Here is a 13,841-nt window from a genome sequence, read left to right as displayed (position 1 = left end):
TTTTCATGGGGGTGGGGGAGATAGCTCAGTGGTTTGAGCATTGGCCTGCTAAACCCAGGGTTGTGAGTTCAATCCTTGAGGAGGCCACTTAAGGATCTGGGGCAAAATCAGTACTTGGTCCTGCTAGTGAAGGCAGGGGGCTGGACTCAATGACCTTTCAAGGTCCCTTCCAGTTCTAGGAGATGGGATATCTCCATTATTTTAAAATTTAAATTTAAATTTCATCTAAATGAAGCTATGTAGCAGCCTTAAAAGGCAATTTCCCCATGTATTCTCACTGTCTGATGTATGCCTACCGACCCTGAGACTGAAACTGTGTAATAAGACATTATAACTTTGCCACATTATAAATAATATGGGGAACTCTGCACATTCCCTTCAAAGAGGTTTGTAGGAACATTTTATTTGATCAGCATAGATTACTCCTTCTTGACCCTGTTTTAAGTTCAAGCAAACACAAAAAGGAGAATGCCAAACTTAGTCCAAACTGGGATGTTTCACTGGGTTTTGTGGTAGAACCATGGAAAACAGCAGATTTTTCACTCCGATAAAGCTTGCTTCAAGTGTCTGTGCAACTTTGCGAACCTTCCAGCAAACCTGGTCTGAGTTTCAAGTTTGTAACAAAACCAGACTAACTTTGCATGGTTTTGGGTTTTACTGCACACATTTCCCCCGACTCACTTTATAATAGCATAATTTCTTGCTAAAATGACAAATATTTGATTCCCAAGGATAGCAGTGTTGTGGGGCTGTCCTGTGCGTAGCATATTTATCTCAAAAACAGTACAGGACTGCTAGATGGAAAGGGACACGTGAATTCTGTTGCGAGTTTGAGGGAGAGGGAAGAGTGGAAGAACAAATTAATCGATAGTAACTTTCTTAGAGTTGGTGGGGAACAGAGAGTGGGCCTTCTTTTGTGACCGTCAGCAATCACACTGCTGCAGGGTATCTGCTTGCTCTCATGAGGAAAAGCAAAAAGACCTTGTTATAAAAACGGCAGCAGTGTCTCCTGCTGGTACAAGAAGATACTACTAACTGTTCATTCAAATAAGAATTGGGAGAGGAATGTTACTATGTGTGTTTCACTTGTGTTATGATGCCATCGATCAGAAAAAACTAAGCGTAAACATTAATTGCAAGTAGAAGCCGATAGAAGAATGGACACATCCAGGAAGAGGGTGTGTTTTATGCAACAAAAACAAAAAAATCAGCTGTTTAATATTTTTATAAATCTGATTTTGAGTATATTTGCTTCTAAACCAATCTGGTGAGATAGGCAATGGAAACCAGGATCAGATGCACAGAAAATCTGAGCAAAATAAATAGCGATGTGTTGGTGTTTTGCAGGTACCCTCTGATGCTTCCTCTAGACCTGTCAGCCCTTTGTCCTCTATGGTGCTTGTGAGTCCAGCCACACAAGCCAGCAGCTTGCTTCCCGTTGACTTCAACACCCCTGCCAGTCCCGTGGGCTGCCTGGATACCTCCGCAGCTAGGCACAGGATAGCAATAAACCCACGGAAACAGAGAGTTTTTACCAGTAAGAACCAGCAAACCCCTGTAAGTCTTTTCTGGAGGAGAGTGCAAAGCAAAGGGAGACGGGTGCAAGTGTGTGCAGCCTTTGCTGTGCTTCCCCCACTCTGGGGTCCATGAATATGTTAAACAGGAGGATAAGTGATTAAAGCCAATGGGAATCTTCCTATTGGAATCTTCCCATTGGCTTTAATAGAGACAGGAATAGACACCTAGTCCTGTTTTGGCCTTAAAACTCTGACTGAATGTCCGTGAAGGGGAGAATTTTGCTACAGTGAAAATTAAACTGTGGAAGTAGAATTTGACATGGGAATAATCAATAGAATAGAGAATTCTGTAGCTGTCTCAGAGCCAGTCAAAAATGGGAATTCTTTTCCAAGGACATTTTTGAATGAAACTAAAATTTTGTTTGGTTTGGAATTTTTCACTGAAATGATTCACAATTGCACCTCTACCTCGATATAACTCTGTCCTTGGGAGCCAAAAAATCTTACTGCGTTATACGTGAAACCACGTTATATCGAACTTGCTTTGATCCGCCGGACTGCGCAGCCCTGCCCCCCCGGAGCACTGCTTTACCGCGTTATATCCGAATTCATGTTATATCGGGGTAGAGGTGTAATTTGTTTTGTTGCCGTCATTCAAACTGAAATGAAATATTCTCTTTTTTGTTCCCTCCCCCATTTCTCTGTCCCACCTCCCTTTTTCCACTGGAAGGAAAAGAAAGGGGGGAACGCCAAAACCAGATTTGCTTTCAGTCCTATTTGATTTGAATAAAATGAAAGGGGTTTTTAGTTTCTAATTGTTTAATTGAAAAACTTCAAATTAAACTTTTTCTTTAAAAAAAAAAAGTTTGTATTTGAAAAGCCAATTTACTTAGAAAAAACTATTAAACAACCTCAGACCAGCCTTATCTGAAATCTTTTGCATCTCAAGGAGGCAGAGTAGTTGAGCTCCTGTAAGCAGCCTTGGGCTGAATGTCAGTCCTAGCAGCTCCATAGATCTGGGAACCGATTGCTCAGACAGATGGATGCATGGAACATGTAGTCTTCCACTTCCACTGGCAGAGAGAAGCAAAAGTGGGTGGCACTGGGGTAGGGAGTCTGAGGGGAAGAGTAGTGTATCTCCCCCGCCCCCTGGGAATCTACAGAGCCCTGGGAAACATATTGTGGGACTGGGGCCCATAGGCTAGGAAGAGAGTGATGGGGCAGAGTGTGGCAGAAATGGGGAGGAACTGCTCTATGCAAGATGCTCCCTTCTGCAGCAGGAGCATTTCCTCTTGAAAATGTGTTCTGGATTTACTGCTGCTAGGCAGAGTACAAATTCCCAAGGGTGGCTCTCTGCCCCCTTGGAGACATGAACTCCTGCCCTGCCAAGTGGCTAGGCTTCAGTGGCAGCACAGCTCTTACAGAATCTTTATTTGATGTTCTTTGCACTGCAGCAGATAAAACTACAACACTGGAGGAGAATAGCTAATTCTCCTGTGGCATTTCTAGTGACCTGAACTGATGATGACATCTCTGACTTGTTCTGTTCAATACACCCATGAAGCTTTGTGATGTCTTGAAAACATTCCCTCTCAAAATGTATCCGTCTTAGAATGTTTCTGGTACTCACCAAAAACTGAAGTACTGTATGTGTAGTTTTAAAGCTTTGATGTCTTGCTATGTAATTCATTGGAGTAGCAACATTCATTCATCGTATTGTTGAAGTTACAATACAGGGATTTTTTCTTGGGTATGTTTATATTTTTCAGAATGAAGTTACATAGAGTGTAAGTTTTGTGCAAAAATCTTTACTTTGAACCAACCCAAGCATCTTTTTTTGAATCCCACTAGCTGGAACAACTGGAAAAGGAACAGAGTCTTCCTGTAACTGCAGAAAAGAAAAGTACAACAAAATTCCTTGATGCTGACCAGTATGAAAATTGGGCAGGTAAGGCATAATTCTGAAGGCTAAATTGTTAAGTCTGTTAACAGAATTCTATTACAGCCCTTTTAAAACTAGGCAGCTTTTACTTTTTCTTTAAATCCCAAACTCCGTCCCCTCTGCCTGAGAGCTGGCAGACTGTGCTTGAAAGTGAGAAAAGAATGATGTGCTCTGCTAAACAGAATGATGATGAACTCTGCGGAAGGCATTAAAACAGAAATCACACTAGGCGTAACATTTTTCCAAAGCACCTATATCGCACGGGAGCCTAAATCTCATTGATTATGCTTCTAAGTAACCTAGGCACTATTGAAAATTTTATCCTACATCTGTAAATACTGCCTGAGCATTATACCTGTGGAACAAACCATCTTGTGAGACAGTGTGTAGTGTGACTTTAAATAGCTTCTGTACAAGCAGGTCCTTGTTTCCTCTATTTTTTTTGGCTGATAATTGATTCTCACTGCAATAGTAAAATCAACTGCCATTTCTCCCAAACAGCCCGTTATTAGAATCCCTGATTTTGATCAGCGCGTTATAAATACATTGATTGATTGTAACATTGTCAGTGTTTTGTTAAACCAAACTCAAGGCCTGACCCTGCAGGATGCTAAGTGTTGCCTATGAAGTGCTTAGTGCCTGCAAGCCACGTTGAAGTGAACAGGGATTGAGGGTTCTTAACAGCTCACAGCTCTGCGTGGTATGTAGTTGGGCATCTCTTTGCACTATTTCTGGTGTATTTGCACTATTTCTGGTGAATTCAGCGTTTGTGAAAGGGGGCAGTTCTAGAGGTTGAGGTTCCAAAGCCAAAGAACAGGAATAGGGCAGATATCAGCGGGGTGAGCTGCCCCAGCTGCCATTTCAGATATTGCATCCCTGAGACTACCAGTAATAGTGCCAATAGTTATGGTGATTTTACTGATGTAGATACTGGCACACTAGGATCCGAACTGAAAGCAACAATGCATTTGATACATCAGCTGCTGAGCAGGCACGTGGCGACAGCAGCTTTCAACTACTACTAGCCTTGGCTATATTCCAACGGAAGCCAATGTATTTCATTACCAGACCCCTGAGCCAGCCAGTCCATCCCTCATTTTTAAGTATGTTTGTCAGCCTTGGGCATCTAGTAAATTGCAGGGGGGTTGAGGAGTGCAGGAGTCTTCATTGTAACTATCAAGCATAAATTTGTTTTCTTTTGTTCAACGCAGGTTCATTGGTCTGGAATGATGGAAAAGGAAGTGGTGCTAAGGAGACACAGGCCATAACAAAGACTGACAATTCCACAAGTAACCCTCAGAATTCTATATCCCCTGCAGACATAGTTTGTACTTTGCTAGAAGAGGATGTATGCCCTATAGAAACAGACCATCAATCTAAAGGAACAGCGTCCTTTCCAAATGTGCAGTCTTCTCTAGCAAAATCTGAGGAGGAGAACAAGGCAGAGGAAGTACTGGTACCTTACTGCTCTGATGAATCTATTGGTGAATTCAAACTACTTCTGCAAAATACTGATGAAGTAATTGAACGGTTTGAATCTCTACAGACTGAGCCAGAAGCAATTGTATTTCAGGACACATTAGCATCTGACTTGTATGGCATTTCCATGGAAAAGGAGGATGCCACAAAGGTATCCTTAAAACAACCTGTAGACCAAAGCGACAAAGAGCCTGGAGATGGTGGTGTGGCACTTGTAGGAAAAGTGGAAGATCAGCCTTGTACCGATGAGAACAACTTCCTCTGGCCTGATTCAGATCCTGCAGTGTGCGTTTCCCAGGTTCCTTTAGCCACTTTGGAGACGTCCTCTGAAGTAGAGTGCATGGCTGTCTCAGTGCCTGAAAATACCCCAGCAGCAGAAGATGATAAAGAAATGTGCAAAGTTACGGAACTTCAGCCAGCCAAAGACCATGTAGATTCAACAGCATCCCTACAAAAAGACTCAGTTGTGTCTGTGTCAGATATAGATCGCATGTTGCCTCAGAGTAAAGTGAACAAGGAGCTACATTTAAAATCAGAAATGCATTGTCCTGTTTCAAAGGCTCGCCAAAGCAATCAGGAGACAGATGCATCCAACAACTTGGAAAAACATTCCATCGGATGCCTTGCCTCCTCCAGTTTGGCTGGCTTCAAGAGTTGTATCCCTCTTAGTGGTGACAGTCAGCAGAACCAGTTAGGCGGCGTAACTTCTCAAGAGAAAACAAGGAAAGAAAGCAAATCTCCAGAGGAAAATATAAAGACTCCATTGAAATCTGCTGCTACAAAACCAGTTCGATTTACTATTGCTCCTGCCTGGCAAAGATCTCTTTCGGGGGGTTCAAATTCCAAGGAAGATTCCTGTGCTAGAAGCTCCCCATCCTCTCCCATAAGACCAGAGATGTTTGAAGGAACAGCTCACTTAGATACCACCAGGCAAGAGTCTACAAAAAACAACCCTGAGAGGGATAATGAGAGCAACAAGGCCAGTTTGAATTCTTCCATGGAGGGGGCTGAGAATGAAACACAGAATGCTGAAAACCCATTTGGGATCAGACTGAGAAGAACATCCTCTTTGCTAAAGTACCACAGTGAATCTCCAAAGCAGATTCCATTAGCTGTTCACACCACCTCTTCTGGTTCTGTCAAGGAGGATCAAAAACCAGTAGGCACTGGGAGGCCACCTCACAGCCTTCCAGGCAACCAGAAAGCTTTAACTAAAAAATCAGCTGTCGTGGAAGAGAAAAATGCCCCCAAAACAAAACCTGAAGAAGTCTCAAAGAAGCAACACTCTAACAAACTTTCAGGTATTTATGCTATACTTGTATCCAAAGACTGTTGAGAATAATGGCTGTGCAAGGCCATTACAAAGAGCGGCAAACCAGGGATATGAAAAGAGTAAAAATTTTCTTTAATAGCCTTGGCCCTGAAATACAGGACCCTATTCAGCCCTGGTGTAACTCAGCTGATGTCAGTTTGTATCTTGGGTTTAGGCTATTCAAGAAAATTCTTAGGTTCCACCATACAGTATGTTCAAGCTAGAATAGTAACAGGGCATCAGAAATATAAAATGGGCCATTTTTGCCCAGTTTTTGTGGAATCTGTAGAATTTGTTTTCAGCTAATTGTCAGGTCAATGCAATTTAGAACTTAACCAGGTATCACATTAGTTGTAATTTTTTTCTAAAAAATTTGGGAAACGAAAAGGCAGCTTGTCTCTAACTGGATTACATAACAGAACAATAGTCATCACTCTACATTTAGCCTGTACTGTCAGCATGTTGCTTTGAGAGCTGAATCCTGCCCCGATTGACTTTAAAGACTCCAGTAGATAAAAAGGACAAACATCCTTGGCGAGGAACAAAGACAAAATCAGCAGGGAAATTAATGTTATCTTCACCCTTTTCAAAGTGTATTCGCTGAAGGATTTAAAACACAAAACTGTTTAGGTTTTGATAGACTTGCCCTAAATCCCTTTTTTACTTCCAAAATGCTTCTTTTATAGAAAAAGTCCCTAGTCCGCATTTGGAAACTGTTACCTCTGAACCAGCTTGGGTCTCCATGGCAAAACTAAAGCAGAAAGGTTTCCAGGGTCATCCTCTTGCCAAAGGACATCAGAGGGAGGACAAAACTTTGACCAAAATGGATCAAGAGGAGGTATGGTACCTAGTGGCTGGTAGACTAGAACCATTGTGAATACAGTGACAGTCTGATGGGATACCTGTACACAATACTGAATTTGGTGTTCTTGGATAGCAGGTTTTTAGTAATGTGTATGACCAAATTTTCAAAACCAATTTCTAATGTTGTGCCCACAGACAGTTGCTGATGCAAATGAATAGATGTGTATTTGGCCATATCCGTAGCTCAGGTACTTGGAATTTTGGGGTCAGACTCTGCAACACACCTATCCTGCCATAGTCATCTTTGTGCCTCTCATATTCTGAACCCTGCAAGGGGTCTGCCAAATGCCCAGCACAATTTAAAGCAGCCACAAAAAGCTGCTCTATGTTACGGCAGTTTTCCACAGCCCCTGCTCTGTTACTGAGAGCTGGTTCTGGCACAGGACTTGGAGGCAAAAGGTTTGTGGTTCATCCACAGATTTCCTGTGTGACCTTGGGCAAGTCATTTGTCTGTGTCTCACTTTCTTAATCTGTAAAATGGGGATAATTGTCGTCTTTGCAGGGCTGTTGGGAAGTTTAATTCAGTAATATTTGTAAAGGACTTTGTGATCCTTGGCTAGAGGCTGCCAAGGAAGGGCAAAGCAGTATTGTTATTTCAGTGATCATAAGTATCTTACAGACTTAATGGTAAGTGGATACAATATCACAAGTAGTGATTGTTAAACATGCCATTGAAAAGCTGTGTAAAGAGAAAAGCACCTGGCCTGCCTTGGTATATTCCCCAGAGCACCTGTGCCCTGTTTCTATTTCTCTTCTGGTGAATTCTCAAAGTCCACCTCTGATCGAACCTTAAAGGGGAACTGCTTCCTGTGTGTAAATTATTTACACTTGCTGGTTTCCTTATTTGCATTCTTTGTTTTTTCCTTAAAGCGAGTGACCTGTGCGAGTGAGAATTTATTGGGGAAGAACCTAACTCCCAGCCTGTGCGCTCAGGAGAAGAAATCACAAATGAAGACCACTATGTCTGCTACAGCAGGTATTTTTTTTAAAAGTGTGTGTGTGTCTGACTCACTCACTCACAGTAATGGCCAAGATTTTCACGGGTGACTTTTTGGGTGTGTCCATTTTTGGCTGCCCAGCCTGAGAAACCTTTAAACGGGCATAATCTTCAGAGGATGGCTGCTCAGCATTTTCACCCACTAGGCTGCGTCCAGACATGTCGATAATGCTACTCCCCTGCTTACTCCATCCCCAGAGCAGGTGGGTGGGGGGTGAGCGGAGAAAAGTTCCGTCCTCAGCCCGCTTGCCAAGGTTCCTGACTGAGGACGTGGAAGGGGTGGTTGGTGATGCAGTGACTCACTGCAACTAGAGACCAGTAGTAAATTACAACCAGCAGGGAGTAACCGTGGCTCAAAGAGGTGTGTGCCTCATGGTGCTTTCTGAGGAGACTGATGCAACGTATGCCCAGCCCTGGTTCAGGGCTATGCCTAAAATCAGAGTTGAGCCGGAACCGTGTGCAGATAACACGCATCAAACTTGCAGCTCAGACTATATTTTACTCAATGAAATCTATTAACTTCAAAGCTTTCTTGTAAGTAAGTGAATAGACTTTCTCGCCTTCCTCCCCATCCTGGGTCGCTGACATAGCAATGGATGACTGGCTGAGGAATCATGACCCAGAAATGCCGCGTTAGCTGCCAGCTCAGTGTGTGATTCAGCTATGATTTTAAGGATTCCATTATGTGCCAGCTTCAGTCCCAGACTCGGTAAACTCGGCACAAAGCTAGACGATGGGTAAGCAGGTAGGAAGTTTGAGACGTCTCCTTTTGGAGTACAGTCAGGGCTGGGCTGAAAATTTCTCCCATGCCTCTGCTGGAGACACCTGGATTTTCACTTTAGCTGAAATTCATGCCACCCATGAAAGTTGCAGCCTAAACCTTTCTTTGCATTGTCTTGCTCCATGGATCATTCTGGTGTACAATGTCTTTCCCCCACAGTGGTAGCAGCTAAGGTCACTCAATTCTTTCACCTCTTGAAAATTATGACTATCTCTGACTAATGTTGATGTTTTCAAGAAAAATCACCATTACCCAACAGTTCAAAAAAACACCACGCCCTGCTGCCAGCATTGTCCCCACATGACCAACAAAACAGGAAGACTTTCAAAACTTAAGACTCCTCTTGTTTTACTCATATTAAAGGAGCCAATAATTTGACTTGGCTGAGGGGCAAGGAGTATATATAATTTCCAGAGCAAGTGGTAACCTTGGACACACTTTTTGTCTTGTAAATGGCTGTTGCAAAAGTTTTCTTTCTACACTTGATAAGTGATTGCGGCTTGTGTGTATGATACGTGTCCTGTACAGGTTGACATTTGTAGCTTGGTGCATGTATAGCACAAGGTAGAATGGGATGATTAGGAGAGAGTTCTGAGAAACCAGATCCTGCATTGAGAGCTGCTGCATTACTCCTCTCTCGGAGCAAATGTCAGGCCAGAAAGGGGATTGCTTATTTAGACCCCCTATTAGCATGTCCTTAAGCCCATGTCTCCTCAGATGTGCCCATTCTCTGTCTACACTCCACCCCCTTTTTTAAGCCTATGCTCTTGAGACTGTCCAAGGGACTTGAGACTGACTTTCACTCAATACAGAGGAATATGGGTATAATCTTCATAAGTGTCCAAGTTCCTTTTTTCAAAAGGGACTTAGGCACTTGGGAGCCTAACTCCCTTTGAGACTTGAGGCCCAGATTTAAAAAAGGTATTTAAGCCTTGCTGGAGCCTAAATCTCATCAACTGTCAATGGGATTTTGGCTCCTAAGTGCCTACTTCCCTTTTGAAAAATGAGATGTAGGCTCCTAAATCAGTTAGGTGTGGCACTGCTGAGTGCAGCAATGCCTGAACACCTTTACAAATCTGGCCCTAAGTCCCTATGTTATGTAAGCACTGTTGAAAAAGTGATCCTATATCTGGATCTTGACCTGCTCTTATTAGGGGAGCGTTGTCCCTTCCGCTATAGTCTGCCCCATGCAGGGCACAGCCAGGGCTATCCCTACTGAGCTGATCCCAGGGGCAGGCTTTGCCAACAAGTGTTATCAGAGTGAATGTGCATTTTTTCATTGATCTCAACACAAGCAGGATCAAGGCCCCTTGTGCTTAACTTTGCTTGTACCCATAAATAGCTTCCATTCATGCTTGCCTTGCCCCCCCCCCCCCACGTGCCACGCAAAGACTTGTAGATAGTAATTAAATATGAGAAGGTTTGGCTTTTTCAGGCCCTGATTTATATTTCCAAATGAAATACAATCTGTTGGAGTGGAAGGAGTGTGCCGAATGTCAAATGGCTTGTGAACTGTCCCTTGAGATATTCCAGTTGCTTATGTGTAGGCTGCATTCTGTCCTGGCCCATGCAACCCATCGGAAGACATCAGTCTTCGATATTTTCTATAAGATCGATAAATTAGGCGTTTTTTTTTTAAATAGTAGCTCAGAGCCTTACCAGCAACAGTATCAACATTCCTTAGTCTTTGCCGATGTCACCAGGCTTGTGATAGGCTGCAGATTTCAAAAGCTATATTTGAAAAGAATATCTAGTCACATTATCCTATCAGCTTCCCTCCCCTCTGGCTAACATGTCCAAGAAAATGTAGTATGGGTTTAACGCATATTTTTTTCCTAGTAGCATTTTTATAGTACAAGTATTTTTGTTGGCAGTAAAGACTGGAAGGTAAATCTCTAGACCACTCAGTGTTGAAGATGCCTATCGTTCTCTGCTAGCCCAAGGTAAACTTCCTATGCAGCACATGATCATATGGTTGACTCCTAGAGCCACTTGTGCGTTACACAATGCAAAATTAGCCTGTGGAATTCCCTGCCAAAAGCTATACTTGTGGCCAAGAGTTTTTAGCAGGATCTAGAAAATAACTGGATATTTATATGAACAAGATAAAAATCCCTCAGGAATTTTGGAAAAATTTACTCATGCTTCAGGGCTTAAGCCTTCCTCTAAATATTGGGAGTTAGCCTGTCTTCAGTGAAAGCTTTCTCTTAAGTGCCTACTACAGAGTTTCTGACACCTTCATCTGAAGCAGCCAGTACTGGCCATTGTCACAGACTGGGCACTGGTCTCTGGACCACTGGTCAGATCTAGTCTGGCAATTCCTCCTCTTATCTCTGTTGCTTTGTGAAATTGTGTCACTTTTGGTTTTGTTTCACCTCTAGGTGACGTCACTTTAAAGAGCAGGAAAAAAAGTTAGCGTAAGTTCTGTCTAACTCTCCTGTGTTCTGATGACTGACTGGCATTGTTCTCAGCAGTTACACTTGGACCTATGGCTCAGGAAGCGTCTGTGGTTCCCACCACTGAAAAGGAAACAAGACAATCCTGTAATCTGCCAATGACACCGTGCAGCTCTGCTGAACCACCGTGGCTGTCCCTGGCCAAGAAAAAAGCCAAAGCTTGGAGTGAAATGCCTCAGATTGTTCAATAGCAAATGACAAGAGTGTCCTCCTCTGTACTGCCAATAACTGTATTAACTCCATATAGTAACTTCTTCGCTGGGACCATTTTTGGGGGGATGAGATAAAAGCCGTAGAACCTTCAGCACAGACTGTAGCTGTGAATATGTGAAGAAGAAATGCCATTGACGGGTTAACCTGCAGTAACCACCAGCATTAGGAAACTGAGCATTTTCCACGATAAAATACCATGAAATTCCAATTGACCAATTCATACTGACCATGTTTGACTAAAAGACAGTGATGCTCTAAGAGGAGGCACTTCATGCCTTTGAAGCATTTCTTTTCTAAAAGGGGAGATTAAAGTACCCTGCACACAATACAGTATTCTGCATGATTTCACTTTGAGCATTGAATTTGTTTGGTGTCACAAAATGGTTTTAGAGCTCTGCACTGGAGCATCCAGACTGGCTGTCACTGATGTAGTACCATTTATGTCTCTAGAGCTTGGTCTAGGGCAGGTCTGACTGTGGTTCTGATTGTTAACGTATCTGTTTCATAAATGAAACAAGACACAAGCAGCAATGCAGATTTAGGGGATTCTCATTTCTTAGGTGGTTAGAGTCACTCAGCCTTGGGCCTCATGCCTTATATTATACCATCTACTGGAAAGGCCCAGAACTGCACTGCCTTTGTGTTCTACTGCTAATGTATTTTAAAAAAATCAATACCTTCTAAGGACTAGATTCTGCTCAGTTACCTCTGTAAATCTGGAATAACTCCACTGACCTTAAGGTAGTTTGGAGATGCTGAATTTGGTCCTTATACCTAAGCTAAAATTTTTATATTTAATTTCTAGCATCGAGCAATTTCTCTTTGTAAGCCTCTTTAGTGAAATATCCCTGCTAATGGCAGAGGTGGGAAAGGTTTGACCCACTCTTATTTTCTGTGTAGAAGGAGACCTGTTCGCCACAAACAGTATCCCACTGTTCATATTCACCGCAATATGATTTTTAGACTATTTCCTTTGCAGTTTAGAAAAAAATAAATACACGTAACATCCACCCTTCGCCATCAGTACATAACTGAAAGCTGAAGCTGAACATCTATCTAAAGACACATCGCTGGCAAACAGCTGCTCTTTTAGGGTTCAATTCTGCTGTCACTGAAGTCTTGCCACTGACTTTTATGGGAGCAGAATCAGATCCTTTAAAAATAAACTTTGTAAAATGACTTAGTGACATCAGTGTCAGGACAACCAAACTGCAGCTGCCTGTACATTGCACATTTGCAAAACATTTTCTGTTTACAGCCAATGAAAACATTGAAGACTGACTTGTCCGACAGATTGTCTTTTGCAAACAAGCTGGGTAGCATCTTTAAGAAAAATGGTGCGGGGCAAGAGGTCCAAATGTGAAACAACACGTTTGACCTGGAGTAACTCATTATCTAGACTCCCACCTGTTGGTTCTGACCTGAATTTAAATATACTACTACTTCTGAAATCTGTATCCATTGCTAATGAAGGCTGTGCAACTTTTATTCATGTGGCTGAACAGCTTACTCGCACTAATAGTCCCACTTAAGTTAATGGGTCTGCTCTTATGAGTCAATGCTAATCAGAAAGAGAAAAGGTTCCACAGTCGGTTCACTAATACAGGCTGGTTTTACTACTTTTTAGTATCTGTTCTAAGAAGTGTATCTTCTCCTGCAATGTACTGAAGCACTTGTATTTCTCTAAAGTTTGAGAGTATTATGTAAAAGAACAAAATAAACATTGTCTATTATGGTTTTCTACAGCTGACATCACATACATGGGTTTACTGACCCTCTGTTTAAAATATGCACTTTCCTATATACTGCTATTTCTCTCCTGTTCTTTGCCAGTCTGGATTGCAACCCCACACCTAAACTACTGCAAACGAAAACAGCATTTATCTATTACCTTGTTGCTTTTGTTCTTGATATTGTGTCTCTCATTTTCTGTATGGTATGTATATACGTTTTTGTAATCCTCACCTTTGGAGGACCCCCTTTTGTATTCTATTCCCATATTTGGTTTACTATTAAACGCTATGGTCATGATGGAATTTTTCAGGGTTTGGATGGGTTGTGATTCTGGAGGGGATGGGCTGGCATTAGGGAAGCAGACCTTGAAGAAGAACTGTTTGTGCTTGGTGGGTTGATATACTGTATAGATTCCAGGTTGGGGAAAACTCTACCTCTGGGACTTGGAACTGAGCATCACAGAGGTGAGAGACTGTATTTAGTTTTCTTTGAAGTCATGGGACAATTCGTGCAGTCTCTCTTGGGGCGTGGGGTTCGCTGTGTTGT

General features: G+C 42.4%; 1 protein-coding gene across 6 annotated transcripts in view; it reads left to right on the top strand.

Moving 5' to 3' along the window:
• KIAA1210 (KIAA1210 ortholog) overlaps window positions 1-13,601 on the top strand; it is a 94,900-nt gene extending 81,299 nt beyond the window's left edge. For 4 of the 6 annotated variants that reach the window (XM_034780694.1, XM_034780697.1, XM_034780695.1 and 1 more), the window contains 6 exons: window positions 1,348-1,557; window positions 3,369-3,465; window positions 4,671-6,239; window positions 6,937-7,088; window positions 7,985-8,090; window positions 11,364-13,601. In XM_034780694.1, the coding sequence (XP_034636585.1) occupies window positions 1,348-1,557; window positions 3,369-3,465; window positions 4,671-6,239; window positions 6,937-7,088; window positions 7,985-8,090; window positions 11,364-11,539 (2,310 nt within the window). In that variant the 3' untranslated portion in view covers window positions 11,540-13,601. Of the gene's footprint in view, window positions 1-1,347; window positions 1,558-3,368; window positions 3,466-4,670; window positions 6,240-6,936; window positions 7,089-7,984; window positions 8,091-11,273 lie in introns of all 6 variants that reach the window. The other 2 variants (XM_034780692.1, XM_034780696.1) reach the window with 2 other exon arrangements.
• Window positions 13,602-13,841: the final 240 nt, after the last annotated feature.

This window comes from Trachemys scripta, chromosome 9 (assembly GCF_013100865.1).
Source record: "Trachemys scripta elegans isolate TJP31775 chromosome 9, CAS_Tse_1.0, whole genome shotgun sequence".
Classification (NCBI taxonomy): Eukaryota; Metazoa; Chordata; order Testudines; family Emydidae; genus Trachemys; species Trachemys scripta.
The sequence above is the reverse complement of the archived record's forward strand: the minus strand, read 5'-3'. Positions and strand labels throughout refer to the sequence as shown.